This window comes from Rhinatrema bivittatum, chromosome 15, assembly GCF_901001135.1.
Source record: "Rhinatrema bivittatum chromosome 15, aRhiBiv1.1, whole genome shotgun sequence".
Taxonomy (NCBI): domain Eukaryota; kingdom Metazoa; phylum Chordata; class Amphibia; order Gymnophiona; family Rhinatrematidae; genus Rhinatrema; species Rhinatrema bivittatum.
The window spans coordinates 61887925-61906537 of NC_042629.1; the positions used below are offsets into that span (position 1 = coordinate 61887925).

Sequence of the window (18613 nt, forward strand, 5' to 3'; positions counted from 1 at the left end):
ACCTTCCATTTGGGACGCAATCTGAGAAATCTCCTCCAAAGTGATGCTCCCTGGGGTCTCAGACACTGACTCAGTTATCTCAGGTCACAGCCCTGATGACCGAGGAGCCACCACCAAGGCTCATCAGCCCCTTAAGCTGCAGGCAGTCTGGTACCCGCTGCTGCCTCCGTCCCGGCCGCCACAGGCGCCCTCTGCTGCTACTTCTTCCCAGGAACGGCCTCTTTCCTCGCATGGAGTCCGGATAAGGCTGCTCAGCCCGTCACCTTCCCGATCCCGCATCCCCAGCTCCGAGGAAACATTTAACAACCCCCCCCCCTCCCCCAACTACTCTGGGCCGCAGGAAGTACTGGGAAAACTGCAAGCTGATGTCCGTGGCCAGTGGAAATGGTAGGCGGACCAGGCGTCTGCCGCAAGCGTCACCGTTTTGGGGGCGGCAGAGGCAAGACTGAGTTGGCATCAGTCGGGCTGGACAGAGGACCGGGCTGGCTTTTTCTGCTGCAGCCTAAAGCAAGAGAGGCCGCGACAGGACTTTAACTGATGACAGGAAACCTATCCCCACCCCTCCCCCCCGGCATCGCGCAGCATCTGTGCCTGGGGTCCTCCAGAGGGTGGGCAGGAGGAAGGATGTCTTCTTCTCAGGTCTGCTAGTGCTGTATCCCTGTTTCGGACCCCCTCCCCCCCCTCCGTGGCACGTGCACTCCGGCGCAGACACCCAGCCTCAGGTGAGACTGAAAACTGCCCCGACAGGAGAGAAAACGGGGGCTCCTGGGGAAACGGAGCAGAGATGTTGCTCCTGTATGAGGAGGGTGGTGAAGAGCCTAGAGGATGTTGCTGCTGAGGGGTAGGGAGTGGGGGGCACCTGGCTGAAATTAAGCCCTTGCGCTGACCCTGCTGACCCTGCTGACCTCCAGCGCTAGGCGGATGGGAAGGCGCCAGGTTCCTGCGGCTCAAGCACCAGAGACATTCGCTGTGCTGGAATGTTCTGCCTCCTCTCCCCTACCAGTTCTGGCTTCCCATGGATCCATTACGCCTTGGACTGACACCAGGAGGCTTCCCCGGGAGAAATGTTCATCTTACCCTTCCTTTTTGACCATTGTGAGACAGGGAAAGAAAGAAGAGAGAATCCCAAGGACAAGCTAAGCTTAGCAGCTCATGTGCTCTGCACCTGCCCTGCAGCAGACATCTTGACTTTTTTTTTTTCCCCTTAAATCTTATTTGCCTCTACTTTTTGCTTTCTGTATATCTGCATAGTCAACATGTTTGCTCGAGCTTGATCTCTCCCAGTCTCTCATTCTCTATTAGGGATGATAAGCATTGCAAATGATCCCTACAAGGATTTAGCTCCGGAACTGTTCAGGATTATTATCGGGCCAAGGCGGAAGCCGCCCCCTCCCCCATCAAAACTTAAATGCATATTATGGGCCGTGCACATGATGTGAGGTGATCCAGGGAGAGAGAGAGAGAGCAGACAGGCAGCAGAGCGCTTGCTGAGATTCAGGCCTTGATGTTTCAGCTCAGATCACTGGCTGCTGCTGCCAGGACCACTTCACTGCATCCCCAGATTTTCCTGGAAAGCGGGGAGGGAGTGGGGTCCAGCAGAGATACGTAAACATTTGACTGAAATGGAGCACTGCAAAAAGTTCTGATTTCTTAAATCTGAATGCACGTGCCCTGCCCTCTTTATTTTAAACGTTTGGTCGGTTGGGGGATATGGGGTGTTTGGGTAAGGGAGATATTTCATAATCCATCTGTGGGTCACTGTTAATGCATCTAAACCTTTATGTTGGATTTATCCCTTTTTTTTTATAAAATTCAGAACAGGCATGCAATGTGCAACGTTACGGTCTGGCGAATTTAAAAGTAACAAATGAATAAGTATGAAATGAGAACGGACGTATGGTTTAGCCAGGGCCGGTGCAAGGATACTGGGTGCCCTAGGCGACCCTTGCACTGCCGCCCCCCCCCGGTCGCTCCCCACCCCTACCTGTTTCGGCGCCGACTGTGTGCTGCTCAGTCTCTACTTCTCTTTGCCGCGAGCGGGATCGGCCCTGCTTGCGGCACCACGTGGCTGCTCTTTGGCGCCCCCTATGGCTCGGCGCCCGTCGAAGTTCGCCTAATGGACGCGCGCCGGCCCTGGGTTTGGCTGAAAGAACTGAGCCCAGAGAGGTGCGGATAAGCTTCTGGGTTGAGAACCGTGCCCTGATGCTTACTCTTCCTCTTCTAAAACTCTCAGTTCATATTTTAGACTATTTAAAATATTAAGCCCTGCAGAGCACATCACTGCAATGGATGCATCAGTACACAGGGAGGCACACGGGGCAAGGGTCATCTTGGAGCACAGCACCCAGCACGAGTTTGGAACATCGTCATAGAGATAGGCGGGGGCGGGGTGCGCATGCCTGGCCAGGGGAGTTTGGCTGCCACACTCATTATCCCTTGGTGCTCGAGGGTGCGATCTCAGGTGTTGCACCCTCGAGCACCACTTTGACTTTTGCACCCTGGTGGGGGGGAGGGTGTCACACTACTTGCCTACTGGCCCAGAGGGGGCCTTCATCTTGACTGGGGAGTGGATGGGGCTAGCAGAGGCCCTGTCAGGGTTTTTTGTGGTAGCCACCAAAGCTAATGCAAGAACCTAACTGCACTTCCCAAGATGATGCTTAACTCAAACTGCGTTGGCAAAGTGCAATTTGTGTTAAGCCATTTTAATATTAATGAACTGCTTTGCATGCGCTGCAGCTCATTTAAATATTCTCTGTTTTAGGGGCAATTTTTGGCGTTACTGGTAATGTACATTAACGTTGTTTTCACGTGCATCAGACGCCAGCACAGGCAATTAACGCACATTAAAGCATTTTGTAAATAGGCCCCTCAGTGTTTTTGGCACTGGGCTGAGCTGAGACTTTCTTGAGTTATTTGACCCGTTCCTCAGGGCTTTGGTTGGTTTAAGGATCCCGAGCACAAGCCTGGGTTTCTGGGGACTCCACTTGCTCTCCCTAACCTCCAATGCCCCTGTGGACCCAGCAAGTCTGCCATGCTGATCTCTACCTCCTCCTCCGCCCAGTGACGCCCTAAGCCCACCTCACCGAACGCCTTTCAGCAGAAACCGCAGGATGAGCTCAGCTCGGCAGCGCCAGAAGAGGAGGGGGCTGGGCATCCAGGGGCCGTTCCGATCTGCCATGTAAACTGGACCTGCCGGCAGAACCGGATGCAGGCTCTGGAGGTGGCACGGGCCAAAACGCAGCAGGAAGAGCAGGAGCAGATCGGACCTCCTGGGCGGTCCACCTGTGGGGTTCAGCACGGGGATTCTGCATGGCAATTCTTAATTCCAGGCTGAAAAACGTCCACCCCTGAAGATAAAAGCCGTTCTAGGAAACCTGCCCTACAACAGATCAGAACAACATGGTGCATTGTGAGGAAAGCACCTGCTGCAATATCCCATCCTGTGCCTGGGGCCACATTTTACCAGCCTGCTAGGGAATTATGGGCTGGCTTTCTAGCCCAATGCACTCTGTGTCTTATCCTCTCACTGTGTTTTCTAATTCTGTTTTAGCTAAAGAAGGATAGGAAGAAGCAGCGTCTTGGGATGGAGACTAGAAAGCCAAATCTCCCGATGGAATAAGGTGAAGTTGCCAGCATTACATTCATATTTCCTGTTTTAGAACCTTACGTTTGACTCTTGCGCAGGCACTGGGGGATTTTTGTTGTTGTTGTTGTTGAATGAATGTGCATTTGTTCCGAAAAGGAAGTCTCTGGATATCCGGGTACAACAGTGCACCCGAACCAGGCAGGGCCGGGAGGGCAGAGGGATGGGATCCCCCTCCTCTCTCTCCTGCCCATCATGACCTTGATTGAGAATTGGGAATTCCCCGCGCACTGGCTCGGATGCCCACTGCTGACTGAATACCGCGCATCGATCGTTTCTCCGTCCTAACCTGGGAATATATGCGCGCAACTGAAAGCGAGAAGCGACGAGCCCGGCTGCAGGCAGGATGCCGGTCGAGGTCGGGTCCCTACCTCCTTCCGCGGCGCCTGCACCAGGCTGGTGCTCTCGGTCGGGGCCCGTCTGGGAGGGCTGCTGGGCTTCTCTTCCTCGGGCATCTTCAGCAGACTCTGAAGGCAGAGCCGTGACCGTAATCCCTGGCTTTTCCTGCTGCTTCTTGGCAGAAAGCAATCCGCTGGCTCCGACTCTTTGCCAGTCCCCCTCCGGTGTACGCACCCGCCCTCTCCCTCCCTTCTCCTCAGCTCTCTGTTTTCTTCAGCGCAGATCGGTTCTTATTTTAAGGTTCTCCCTTCCTCGGTGACAAACGTTTGCCGCCTGCTGGGGGAAGGTGAATTAATAATGCACGCACAGGACTTAAAGGAGGGCCATCAAGGAGAGCTCCCTTGTCAAAATCGTTGCCACCTCCAGGATATTGCATCCTTCCCTGGCCATTGGAGGAGGAGGGAAGTCAGAGAGCAGAGCCCAAGGCACCGGAAACCAGGAGCTTGTGGCTGCCCCGCTTAAATAAAGCCAGGCTGGATATAAGAGAAGAGGAACCAGTCAGGACACTATTCAGATATAAATATACTGGCTTTTTTTTTTTTGGCACTTACATAGGGTAATTTTCAAAGACAGGGAAGCCTTTAACCTGCAGACTTTCCATTGTTTTCAATTGGAAAATACACATCTGCTATGGCTTTTTACAATCCCTGGCACAGGCTCCCCTGCCCAGTTACATCTGCTTCTGGCTCGGCGTGAATTTACGCGCTTGGAGGATTAACTGTAAAACAAGGACGTGCATGCGCACCCAGCCACATATGCGTCTATGTGGGTGCAAGCACACATGCACATGAATTTCATATCGTCCACGCAAGGGTGTGCACAGCATACAAAATGCACCTATTCGCACAATCATGTGCTCCTAATTTTAAGCAGTCACACGAGGAAACATTATTTGCCTATTTTCCTTAGCATTTGTCGGCTTTTACACGCACGAGTCAGCACATTTTGTAACTTACATGCGTGAAGGAAATTGCCAGTTTCACCAATTAGTGCACCAGTTTGCCCATCCTATGCCTGGCAACTCAGCCTGCTCTCTCCTCAGTTTATCCTGGCCCTTCACCCAGTTAGTATTTGGCTGTAAGGAATTCTATTCTTACACCTGATAAATAGCTGATGTATATATGCACAGGTAACAGCCGTACACGCACACGGGCGCAGGTTATAAAATTGCAATTTATACGCATAAATGTTGGCCCCCACCCTGGAATGCACCTGACCCGCCCCTTTTTTATGAGGATAAAGTTATTCATGCATCAGTACCTGTGCATGAATATTTAAGGTTTATAAAATAGCATTAGTGCAAATATATGCTATTTGCATGTGCATCTCTTTTAAAATTCAGCTTATACTTTTTAAAATCAAAAGTTGTACTCACAAATCTGAACTCCATCCCAACTCCACTCCCACAGAATGCATCTTTTTTGCATGCACAGAAGTGCATGGGAAATCAAGTTGCGTGCATACTTTCGTGCATGCAAAGACCAGCTAATTTTCTAACAAGTCATTTATTCATGGAAAACTGTGCATTGTACCTAGAGGAGGATTTGAAGCTCCGATCACAGATTTCCAAGGTAGCCAGTAGTACGTTCTCGCATCCGCTTATGATCTGGAAGCTTAAGTCCTGGTTTTTCCCAGGAACAATCTGGCCATTCTGCTGAATGCCACAATTATGTCGCTTGTGGACTAATGCAATGCCTTATATGTAGGTCTCCCTGGAAAAAATATCGGGCATCTCAGCTGATCCAAAATGTAGTAGCATGACTGCTAGTAGGCTGTGGTATTCACGAGTGCATATTGCCGCACCTAATGCCTTTGTATTGGCTTCCAGTACAGAGTTGGATGCAATTAAATGTATTTTGCTGGACCTTCAAGGCTCTGCAGGGTATTGGCCCAGTGAATCTAAGGAAGCAGTTGCATCCATATTTACCTGAACACACCTTGCAGTCTCAACATCGATTGTTGGCGATGCCATCAGAGAAAGAAGGCATGAGACAACATGAAAGAGAGCTTTCTCCTTTCTGTGCAGCGCCATGTTTATGAAACAGGCTCCCGCATGAGATGAGATCTATTTGCGATTTTCAGTCTTTTTGGAGACAATTAAAGACTTAGCTGTTTCAAGCTGCCTTCAATACCTACAGAGACAATTGTATTAATACACAGGCACACTTGCGATTCGATATTGGACGTACAATGCAATAAAATGTATGGCACTATGAATGCTCTGTTTTGAACTACGCGTGCCTTTTTGGCACGCCTTTCATTTTTTATTCATTAAATATTGCATCTGGGTTACTGCGTTACTGCGTTAAAAAAAAGTGTGCATCCGTAATGAACGTATTTTCTTGGTGCGTCTTTTATTGCATCGGCCCCAATATGTTTCAGCCTTGTGTAGGGGATGGAGTACAGTAGGCTTCCTGCTATGAACTTTAGAGGACCAAGAAGGTTGGAATAGGGAGGCTGAAGGAGACCTTTATTCACATGGGGGAATTTCAAGTTTTTCTATATAAATACTAGAGGCCCTAGATCAACAAGAGAAGAAGAAGGTTTCTACTGATTTGGGGGGAATTCCATTAGATGGAGACAAGACGAGGTGCTAGGCTTGAAGAAACAGCACATTTGTACACATTATGGAGGTAATTTTGGAACACTGCATATAAGTTAAACCAGCAAAAACACACATAAATTACTCCGATTTTCTAAACAGACTTATAAGCATAAATCTGCTTTGAAAATTATCCCTTCTAAATTACCTGCACACGTTTGCGCCTACTAAAATGTCTATTGCATAATTCCTGGGAAACGGTGCGCACATACATTTTTTAAAGTGAAAGGTATTTACACAAGAGAAAACCCCCTTCCCAAGCCCCCAACCCCAGCACCAGGAACACCCTTTCAGTCGGGGGAATTTTACACGTGAACAGGATATGAGCGCATCACTTTTACCGCCACATGGGGACGAGCAGTTTTGAAAGTTGTCATTTCTGCATGGAACTCGCTGCTTTACCGCAGAAATTGCTTTGGAAAATTACCTTCTTGGGGGGGGGGGGGGTGTTAATTTTTAAATCCATTTATGAGCATAAAACTTGCTTTTATGTCTGTAAAAGCTCTTCTTCTAACGCTGGCCTAGCTCAGCGTTAGAAGAAGTGACCCTAGCTTTGGCTGACCACCTTCGGATGGATACCCTGGCTTTGACCCTTGCACTCCACTCGGATACTCTGTTTGCTCCTCCTGTGACCACCAGACCAGCCTGCTCGGACCCTGCCTGCGGCCTACCTCAGACTAGACCACTAGGCGCTGCCTATCTCGCCCGGAGGACTTTCATTTCCTGTTGCCTTCCTGAGGTCTCCGGTGATTCTTGTTCGGGTATGGTCTCTCCTTTCTTCACCAGCCGCGCACCTTTGCTCGTGGTGGGCACACCCCTCCGTTACCTCTCCGGGAGACCCTGCGAGGCCCACCTAAGCCTAGGCGGTCCGGGTACCCAAGGGCCCAACCTGCGGAAACCCCGGGTTGCTGTTGGGGAAGCTCCAGCTATAGCCTCTGTCTCCTCCTGTGCTCCGCCTCCTGGTGGCAGCCGCTCTCTGGGTCCGACCAGAGGGCCGTACCCATCCTGCACCAGGCCAAGGGTCCATCTCTAGCGCAACATGTGGGTAGTTAGATATAAATAAAAATGCTAAAAGCATTGCTCAGTCTTCACCTTCTCTCCTTTTTCTCAAGGAGCAAACACAACAGCATCCCAGTTTGGAGAAACAAAAGTATTTAATAAAATGAAAATAAATGAATGTAAGAAAGGAAGAATGTATATAATGATTTCATGGTTTTACTCCTCACAGTACTATCTTTAGCTTGCTCCGTTCTCTCTCCTTCTCTTGTTTTAGTTTGCCATATGCCACTTTGAGGGTCCCTGTGTACTGAATGCTTAATGAGCCTTTGCATGACTAAAAGTGCTATTTGCATAAATTGTTTCCATAATACCGTGCCACATTGACCTTTCCCGTCTGGGAGGGGCGAAGGGACGTAGGATGAGGGAAAGGGATGCAAAACTCCACAATCAAAGCTGGTGTCACCCACTCCTCTGGTTGCCATAAGAGGCAACTCATAACATGTCAAGTCTATTATCACGTCTGTGTTCGGCAGGAGCGCAATAATCTTCACTGCCGCAGGCAAGCAAGAGCCTGCCAAACTAAAGGGACTAGGGGCTGAGATGGAGTAACACAGTGGTGTAATAAACGATGGCAGAAAAAGACCAAATTGGATTTGGATTTTAATACGTTTGCCTTTCCAAAACCAAGCTCAAGGTGCATCGTAATCAAATACAGTAATATAGGTTCCTGAGCGGAAGGGCTTACATTCTTATGACTTAATTTTCAAAGGAGTTACGTGTGTAAAATTAACATATATATATATACGTAAGAAGCTTGCATTCGTGCACATGCTATTTGTAAACATCAAAAGTATGCGTGGATTTTCAGTTTCGCGCGCACACTTATCCGCACAAAACAAAAAGGGTGTTTTAGGGGGCATTCCAAGGAAGGGCCAAGAGGAACGCATAAAGTTGTTTTACAAGAGATTTACGTGAATACTTCAGGCAACTTATTCATGCACTTCTACATCTAGCGCAATTGATATCAGGATTCATCTGTTGTCTGCTGTTTTTAGGTGGGAGGTCTGGGAGAACTCGGGGGGAGTTCAGGGTGAAGCACTGGGAGGGTATCGGTGAACCTGGAGACAGAGTGGGTGAACTGGTGGAGGTATGAGCAAACTTGTGATTTCAAGTACGCATGCATATTTTAAAATATGCCAACTTCCACGTATAAACCAGTGTTTCGTGCACATATGGATTTTTTTTGTACATAAAATATACACATGTATGTTTATAAAATAGAGAAAATATGTACTTTCTTTGCACTGCAAAATATTTGCATGTACTGAAACATACATGGAAGGATATATGCATATTATATAATCTGCGCGGACCAATATGCACAGATTATAAAATACTATAATAGATCACCTTATGGGGCCACATGGAGTTGTTTGGAAGCTATCCTTTAAGGTTGTACTTGAAGCAATGGTAGGTGATATGACCTGCCCAAGGTCACAAGGAGCGCTGAGGGAGAAGCCCTGGCTCTCAGTCTGCTGCTCTAACCACTAGGCTACTCCTATCCAGGCTGCCCAGTTGCGATTCTTCCACTTTGGGTAGATGAGAATATACATTTCAATAGTCAACCCAACGTCAGCCGCACATCTCCCACGTCTTTTACATGAACGTTCAAACTTCTTTTCTACCACTGCCCTCCACGCCAGTCCCAAGCATGTCTGGAATCCGTTAAACCACTAGCCTCCACCATCTCCACTGGTAGGTCATTTCAGGCCTTGCTATCATTCTTTATTATTGTAAGACCAACACTAACTCCAACACCAGAGACCAAGACCAACACTAACTCCAATACCCTTACCAAGGTTCCCCCCCTCCACCACTATTTTATGTCTTAATACCAAGTTTTCTAATAATCCACACAGGAAGAGGGATAACAGAGTCTCAGAAAATTGTCTGGGCCCCACCAGGATTTCTGGCGGGAAAGTTCTGGGACCATGGCATCATTAATCCCTCTGATCCTGAAAACAATTAGCAACATTTTACTATTTATTTTGTTTGGAAATTCCCAGCAGCAGCAAAATAAATTGCAGAGAATGAGCTTGTATCTGTCGATGAATGTGTTGATGCCAACATTTTAATTTTGTTAGATATCGTTTCTAATTTATTGACAAAGTAGTGTGGTTGCTCTTTTAGTCCACTTCAATATAACTCCCAGAAGTTGTTTAAGAAATGCAATAAGTTAGTCCAATAAAAAATATTACCTTGTACATTTTCAGTGACTTTTCTTGTGATTTTTTGACAATATTTTTAGAACCTAATAATGATACTTCCATAATTTGTCATATCGTTCCTTAAACTACTTTAGTAAAAATCTAAAATTCCAACATCAAGGATTCACACCAGGGGCTCTGGACATAACTCACTTTCTGTTTCTCCTCTATTTTTTCTCCTTCTCCTTAACATTTTGAGCCACCAACAGTCTTCTTTTGCTCTAGAATAAGATGTTACAGTACAAGGCCCCAAGAGGTTAGACTCAGGAAGACCATCAGAAAATGTTACTACACTGAAATGGTGGGTAGATGCATGGAACAGCCTCTCAGTGGAGATGATAGAGACAAAAATGGTAACAGAACCCAAGAAAACATGGAATAGGAAAAGAGGGATACAAGAATTATTACCGGTTGTTCCTCCTCCAAAGGCGGAAATCAGTAGGATGGGCCTTTTCTTTGACTGGATCTTCTCTCTGGAATTTTGTCTCTAGGGAATTGCAGGCCGCAAAAAGATTTGTTGATTTTCCATAAACTCTGTAAGGCCTGATTAAGGGGTTGAAATATTGGACAGTAGGCCGTTTATAATCCTCTTTCACGTAGTCTGCTCCACTAAATATGTGCTTCCTTTCAGCTGTCTAGGTTTACCATGGTCTCAGTCGCCAGATGAGCTCTCCACCTTCTCAAAGGATTTCCCTGCTCATATACAGAAGAGTGGAAGAGGAGATGAGAAAATCCTAGATGGCCTAAAGAAGAGCCAAGGTGATTGCAGCAAATAAAAGGGAAAACTGATCATAACTTCTGAAGATCATTTCAGCAATTTAAGGATCAGGCACAGTTAGAGCAAAAAAAAGTGCTTATAGCCGGTGAGTCAGTTTGTTTGTAAAACGTTCAAGCAGTGTATCTTTTGCCAAAGGATTTAATTTCCTACACTTTCTGGAAGGCAGTTGTTCAGAATTCATCGTCGTCATGATTATCTGTCTCGGGTTGGGCGATGATGATTGTTCTGGCTTCATTATAGATCACCGACACTCCATTTTTATCTAGGTCTGCCTGGCTCTGTTTGTGCTGCAGTCGATATCGTGCAAGCAAAATCTCGTGCCAAAGGATTTGCCCCTGAAAGCTAAGTTACAACAAGAAGAATGTCCTGAAGATTTTGACTGGAATACAAAAGGCACACTAAGAACTTTTTTCCAAAGCAAAATCTAGGGCCAGAAAGATATACTAAGCTTTTTTGCTCCATAGACACAGAATGAGTCAAAAGCTTTAGAAATTAAAGTGTCTAGTTAGAGAAAATTGGTTTCAGTAGTACCTCTTTGCTACAGCAAGGCTTGTCCAACTTATAACAAATTTTAATTAGCAGGATGAGCAACCATTTAAGAGTCGACAACCTACTCCACTCTTTCCGCCAGGTCTTCCTCTCTCCTGTTTTCCTCTGAAGGTTTAGCACTCAGGCACTACAGTTGTCTAGTAAGTTATTTACAGTGTGTGGAACATCTGCGCTGCGTTTCAAGAACACTGCTCTGCCTTTGAAGTACAAGGATCAGAGCTTGCCTGATTTATAGCGTTTTTGGGGATCTTAGTAGCTTGCCTTGACCTGGCTGGGTGTTAAGGAACGCAACCTCCAGCATTCAACTTCAGACACAGCCATAAATGTCAGATCCCAGCTGGTACCAGAGTGCACACTGGTAACTAGCGGGGGACATTTGCTCCTGCTCAGGACGTGCATGGCTAGATCATCAGTGCTCAGCCTGCCAATGGCTGGCAAAACAAATGGCAATAATAGCAGTTTGGTTTTTCTAGGCCCTCTTCTTATACTAGCTCTTACATTGCCTTATCTCCAAAGTGAATTCCAACACACTTTGCAGCTGTATCATCATAGAAACATTATTTTTATTATTATTATTATTATTACAAATTTATCGCTCACGCACTCCATAGTTCATGGCGAGTTACATAAAAACATTTATATATTAAAATACTCATAAACATGCATATCAGTTATCTTTGAAAACTTTCTGATGCCAATGATGCAACCTGGTTATGATTCTGCAAGATATTCCAATAACAGATATTTAACATTATTCTGAATTGATGAGAAGAGAGAGGAGTATTATTGTTCAGTTTCAGATGGATAAGCTGAGAAAAAAAAGAAAAAGCTGTAATATTATAGGGCTGGCCTTGTGGCTCAGTGGCAAGCAGGACACATTGTGGTAGAGAGGACCAGGGCTTGCATCCTGCATAAGGCTTCAGCCTCCTAGGCTGTAGAGGGATGGGGATGGGGATGCCACAGAGGGAGCATTTACAAACTCTAGGAAGGAGACAATCCAAGCCATTGTGCAGTACAAATATCTAGTGGCTGGGTTTAGGCGCCATGCTTTCAGGGCTCCACGGGAATTCCTGGTTCATGGCATCAGCAGAGGATTGTGGCTGCAACAGCTGTGCTAATGGCTGGATCAGGAAAGGTTAGTGCTAAGATGCTGGTTTATTTGTTAAGATTTTATATACCGCCTGTAACTTGCATTAACCAAGCAGGTGATTTTGCAACTCCCCATAGAGCTGCAAGCTCATTTTTAAAGAGAAACTCCTCACTGAGAATCCCACTAGCGTGCACAGTGTGGGTACAAAATACCCTGCACTGAAGTAGGCACAAAGTACACCCAGAGATTTAAAATGCAAACTCCATGCTTACTTTCCTTCCCCTGACATAACCCTGCCAGTTTTCCCTACAGATAAAAGTCATCCTCACCTAGAATCCCTCAAAGCTGAGTATGATTGTCTTCCTTGGATAAATATGTGGGAATGCAAATGGCAATAAGGCCAGTCTTGGAACCCAATATTTTACTACAGTGACAACATAAGTTGTCGCTGTTTTCAGTAGGAGTGTCATGGGGGTCCTGTGTGGTCAAAATGCATGCTTTTCTTCCTTTCTGTTTGTCAGTTTCATACGAGTGCCTTTGTATTTCAGACTGACAGACACCATGCTGGACATTAGAATTAATTCCTTGATGAATGTTTGAGTGCCAGCTGCTCTCATGTTCCTGGGGCAGTGTTGCACTTGATGAAATTATGTTTAAGGGACATCCCTATAGCATTTTCTCTGGCCACTTCTAGAGCAAGTCCCCGTCACAAGTTGGGAATAAAAAATTTGCTTGAGAAACTTGGAGCTGGGCTTCCTAACAATGCATCCAACCCAATGGGGTTGATGTTGAGTAATGGAGGATCTGCCCTGTTTAAGAACACTGTTTGTCTTGCCAGGTAATGCCAAGAATTGTCCATAAGCTCACTGATGGAATTTCTCATGTACCTTTAGATGTCTTCTATATTTTGTTCAAGTCTCAGCACCATACAGAACTGTAGTAATGACAACAGCAGCATTATAAACCATTATTTTGGTAGCTGCTCTTATATAAACACATCTGATGATTGATCCCCTTAGGAAGGAATTACCATATTATACAGTGACATAATGTGCATGGATCTGATTAGCTTGGATGACAGAAAAACGCAGACGTGTAGATGTTGTGATGATATCCTGGCATTTGAATTCATCATATCCATATGGTATATTAATTTACAAAATCTTTTAATTTCTTAATTAAAACCCATATGTGATTTAAAAAAAAAATCTAATCTTTTGAAAACTTTGTTTCTGAGATTGTGCATGTTGTGATCAACATTTTAAACATTTTCTGCAGGTTTTGATAGAAGTTTACAAAATCATTAAAGGACTTGAACAAGTTAATGTAAGTCAGTTATTTACTCTCTCAGATAATAGAAGGATCGGGGGCACTCCATGAAGTTAGAAAGTAGCTTATTTAAAACAAATTGAAGACAATTCTTTTTCACTCAGCGCATAGTTAAGCTCTGGAATTCATTGCCAGAGGATGTGTTTAGTGCAGTTAGTGTAACTGGATTAAAAAAGGTTTGGATAAGTTCCTAGAGGAAAAATCCATAAACTGCTATTACAGTAAATAATAAGCAATAGTAGTTTGTGATTTATCTATTGTTTGGGTACTTGCCAGGTACTTGTGACTTGGATTGGCCACTGTTGGAAGCAGGATACTGGGCTTGATGGACCCTTGGTCTGACTCAGTATGGCATTTCTTATGCTCTTATGTATCATAATCTATCTATGGTTTTGACAGTGAAGCTATTGGCATATTGGTATTTTACGTTAGATCATATGCATTTCTAAAGAGCCATTTATATTCCTCCTTTAGCACATGTCTTGTTCAAGGCAGATTCCAACTTCAAAAATATATATAATATCAGGATCATAAAAGATAAAACAAAACATAACGTGCCTGATTTTAAAAAGCATTTACTCAAGTAAAATTGGGTTTTACATGTGTGTCACCACTACTCATGGTACAACTTTAAGTAAGTCATTATCTCCTGCAAACACTACACTATAACACCCCATTAATAATATTTTATCAGTTAATATGTGTTGCTGGCAGTATCTTTCAGTATATACATATTACTGAGTTGCTCTGGAAAGCCAAACATGTAGGCCCCAAAGCACATTTGGGGCATATTTTAATTTTATATTTAAAAAAACGTGCAGAGGGTTGCAGACAAAAATTCTCCCCCACATCTTGCAGTGGAACTGCCCTGCTCTCTCTGTAATCGTGGCAGCAATTTATATTCTGGGGAGGGGGGGTTAATAAATATAAATGCACTGGGGAGGTGGGCTACAAGGAAGCGGAGATTCCTAGTCTGCAGGGTTCGCACCTCAAGGATCCAGCCCTGGTATTGCCCCACTGCATGCATGGAGCTGTAGTTCTGATTTTATAACAGAGGGCAATGAAAGCAAATCAGAACTACAACCAGGCAGGTTTACCTGGGGAAAGACTGCAGCCCCAGCTTCCGGCGGAGCTTTCAGCCCTACTCCCACCCACCCAAGCAGGTGAGAAGAAATTCTGCGCATTGCAACAGCAGGCGGGCAGACATCATATAAGCGGGCTCTGGGGTACACCCGGGTGCCTGGGCACTAAATTGTATTCATTTTGGGGGGGGAAAGAGGTGTGGGGGGCGGCTCTTTGGACATCGGGAGGCCGCCGGCCTAGCCATAGTCCTAGTCTTCCCTTCTCCCCCGCCAGCTGCGGTTACCATGGAGACCGGCTGAGGCCCGGCTGGCACCGGCGGCAGGGTGGGAGGGAGGGGGGGGCGCGAGGGCTCCCCGTCCCGCACCTTGATTGGTCGAGCTCGCCACGTGACCTGCGCTGGAATGCTAATGAGTTGTCGGGTCCGCAGCGGCTCTGAGGCGGAGAGGGGTGCGAAGAGGAAGGCAAGGATTTGGGACGGCAGGAGCTGGAGGTAAGAGCAGGGGGGTTGTAGCGGTGGCAGCAGCACTAACCTGCCCTCCCTCCCCGGATACGGCCAGGGCTAGCTTGAAGGACCGGGCTGAACAGCTGGGGAGTCATTTTGCACGCGCAATTAATTCTGTCCCTGTGTCAGACTTTAAAGGGCTTTCCTCGCCCTCATCCCCTCCCCATCTGATTGCCTACTAGGTCCACTGCTAAAAGAATTTGCGCGCAAGTCTTACCCAAGGCATGCATTTAGAAGGCAGAAAAATGTGCAAAAGCAATTGCACCCAGTCCAGAATTAGCAGATAGCACTGATGGAGTTTTGCTCAATCTTTATACCTGGTCTTCTGCCTGTTAATTCTAAAGTGCATGCATTTGCGTCTTCCCTCTGCTTTTTACGTTTTTATGGTGTTATTAAAAAAAAATGATCCTGGAATGTTCATTTGAAAATGAGCTTATTATGATACAATGCCATTATATTCTGGTTAACAGACCTCATTTTTGACTGGAAAAAAATTGTGTGTTAATTTTATATGGTATGATCAATGTACACAATACTTTGGAAGCTGATGTGCATCTTTTATAACATTCCTACCCCAAAGAGCTTACAATGTGAGTTTTAACACTGGGAGGATAAGTGACAGTGCTTTCTTCCTGTGTCAGTATTCAAGGTTTGCTGCCAGCAGGAAGCTGAGGAGAATGGGAAATTTAAAAGACTATATTAGCAAATTTTAAAACCAGATTGCTAATTACAGAATTAACTGAGCTCTGATAAAATGCTCACTGGCAGGCAGTGGCATCTCCTGCTTTTTGCAATGAGCCTTCTGTTATTTAGCTGCTAAACTTAGGTTTTGGCAGGGGTAGCAGGCATTGCTGCTTGCTGAAGGTAGTACAGTGACTGATGTGCATAGCAGGAATAGAAACAGGGCCTTCAGGTTTTGAGTATTGTGCTATGCTGCCAGCCTGGAATCCATCAGCAGGATTGCACTGTTGGTCTGAAATGCAAGGAAGGCGATTGAGCTAGATTTTTTTTTTCTTTAACCTCATAGACCCGGGAGGATGCAGGTGTTACAAACCATAAAAGGTAAGGGCTTAAGTAGCAGTAGAGTAAAGTGGAAGAGGAGCGGACTATGAACCAGGAAAGGCAGAATTCAAATCCCACTGCTGCCCCTTGTGACATTGGGTAAGTCACTTTACCCTCCATTTCCTCAAGTACAAACTTAGGACCTCAGTTACTAAGCATTTTTCCCATAGACACTCAGGCCGATGTAATAAGATGCTTGCAAAAAAAAATGGGTGCTCATATTGATGGTAACTTTGAAACAGCCACGTAGGCACACACGTACGTGCGTATGCTGGCTCACGCCAAAGGATGTGGCCATCTTATAACATATGCACGCATGGTATAAAATAGGCTGTGCGAGCGTACATTTGCGCACAGTTTTATACGGACATGTGCATGTGTACACGAATGCCGCCTCTGCCACGAACATGGGGGGGATTTTAGTAGACACATGCGCGGACGCAATTACCACTTTCCCCAGTTTGTTCCCAGTTCGCCCAGGTAAAGGATAGGACTTCCTAACCCCCTTGGTTAATTAGCCTCCCTTTTACCCTGTTAGCCCCGACCCTTAAAATCCCCACTGACTAGCCTAGTTCTTTTGTTTTAGGACTTACACGCCATCCATAGCAGAAGTAAAGTTACACAGTAGGGGACCCCGGCACGTGCTTGTGTGCGTAAGTATTTACGCGCTGGTTTCATTCATAAAAACCTGGAGCGCCCATGCCCCGCCCCTTTTTCGGCAACAAATTTTTGTGCCCATATGCGGGTGCCTTTTAAAATCCCAGCCCGACTTCTGCGCATGTCTCCCAGCTTTGGAACGCACCAGGCTGCTTTTAAAATTCACCCCGTTGAGTACCCATTTTTGTAACCTACGCATCCAAATTCCCTGTGCGCCCAATGCGATATTCTAATGAGAAAGAAATAGAAGCAGCATACGGGAAGGGTGCACAAGGGAGAAACGTGCGTTTTTGGCGCTCACAAGTATATTGCATCGGATGCACGGACGTCTAAATTGTGCGTTCCTAGCAAAAGTGCATTGCTTACATGAAATTACAGAAATCCGCAATGCCTGTTGTTTACCAAAAGTAAAGGAATCGCTCACTGTTTTTTAAGGTGTCCTTTAGCTAATCATCATGCTCTGTGCCTCTAATCCCTATTTACATTTTTGTATTTTTTTGTTCCAACCCCAAATAACTAACTCTTACACTAATCTCTCTAAACAACCCGACCCTACAAGGGGCACATTTATCACAACACACAGGATCAAATGTTTTGTTTCTCATGAGCCCTTGACTATGAGTAAATTTTACTCCACCTCCAGAGCTGGAATTAATTTTCCAGCATAAAAAAAAACGTGCGTTGGTTTCCCAGCCTTTGGGCGCGCTTTCCTGCATCGGGCGGTAATAGCTAATGTCTTCGTTTGCATGCAATTTAAATTGCACTGGGCACTATCCGGTACGCTTTTGGTTAGGGAGCGTGTTTTAGACACGCTGATCTCGATGCGGTGATCGCCTTCCTGCATCAGACTCTGCTATTGCGTGTCCAAATCACGCGCCCAACCGCTGGTAAACCAGTGCGCTAGGCTGGCCGAGCCGTACCGCATCGGCCTGACAGAATGGGAGAAAAGCCTTAATAAGTCAGGCCCTCAGACTGTGAGCCCTCTGGGGACAGGGAAATACCTACAGTGCCCCAATGCAATCTGCTTTGAAGTGCCTGAAAGGTGGAGCATAAATCAAATAAGTCAGGAGTACATCAGGGGTAAGGACTCCCATGCCTTAGCATGCTGTCTCCTGATCTCCCTTGATGTATTTACCATCAGGAGAGCTCTCTCTAAAGGGGAAGTTGCCATTTCTTATTAACTTTGCGTAGACACATATTACATCTGCTGATCTGTATGTTTATAAAATAGCCCTGGGTCAGCACTGCACTGATATTGCTGCAAAGAAGCTAATTTACCAAAACAGCTTACACTGCATCTGCAACACTGAAAAGTACAACTGCTAGTCATTTCCATGGTGCTTCCAGACGTACGCAGTTCTGTAGAAATACCCACAAGATCTCCGTAGAGCTTAGAGACACTGATTTGCTATCGTATTGTACACACCGTCTGCTACCCTTAAACCAGCATGCAGATAGACAAAGACAGGGTGTCGGTAACTTTTAAATAGCCGTGCTGGGGCACATGTAGGCACGTATGCCAGCTCGCGCCAATGGACACGGCCGTTTTAAACCATACACGCATATATACGTGCATGGCATAAAATAGGCTGTACGCGCATACATGTGCACGCAATTTTATATGGACGGTGAGCTTGCGTGTGCAAATGTCAC

The 18613-nt window shown here is 46.0% G+C and overlaps 2 protein-coding genes across 3 annotated transcripts in view; one reads left to right on the top strand and one right to left on the bottom strand.

Annotated features, from left to right (window-relative positions):
• Window positions 1-4197, bottom strand: part of LOC115077105 (solute carrier family 2, facilitated glucose transporter member 1-like) — a 189501-nt gene extending 185304 nt beyond the window's left edge. The window contains exon 1 of the mRNA XM_029579301.1: window positions 4015-4197. Within this exon, the coding sequence (XP_029435161.1) occupies window positions 4015-4098 (84 nt within the window). The 5' untranslated portion in view covers window positions 4099-4197. The remainder of the gene's footprint in view (window positions 1-4014) is intronic.
• Window positions 4198-15165: 10968 nt separating this feature from the next.
• Window positions 15166-18613, top strand: part of PHC2 (polyhomeotic homolog 2) — a 147921-nt gene continuing 144473 nt past the window's right edge. Inside the window, exons 1-2 of one of the 2 annotated variants that reach the window (XM_029578655.1) lie at window positions 15190-15229; window positions 16269-16303. The gene's annotated coding sequence lies outside the window, so the exon portion shown is untranslated. Of the gene's footprint in view, window positions 15230-16268; window positions 16304-18613 lie in introns of both variants that reach the window. The other variant, XM_029578654.1, reaches the window with a different exon arrangement.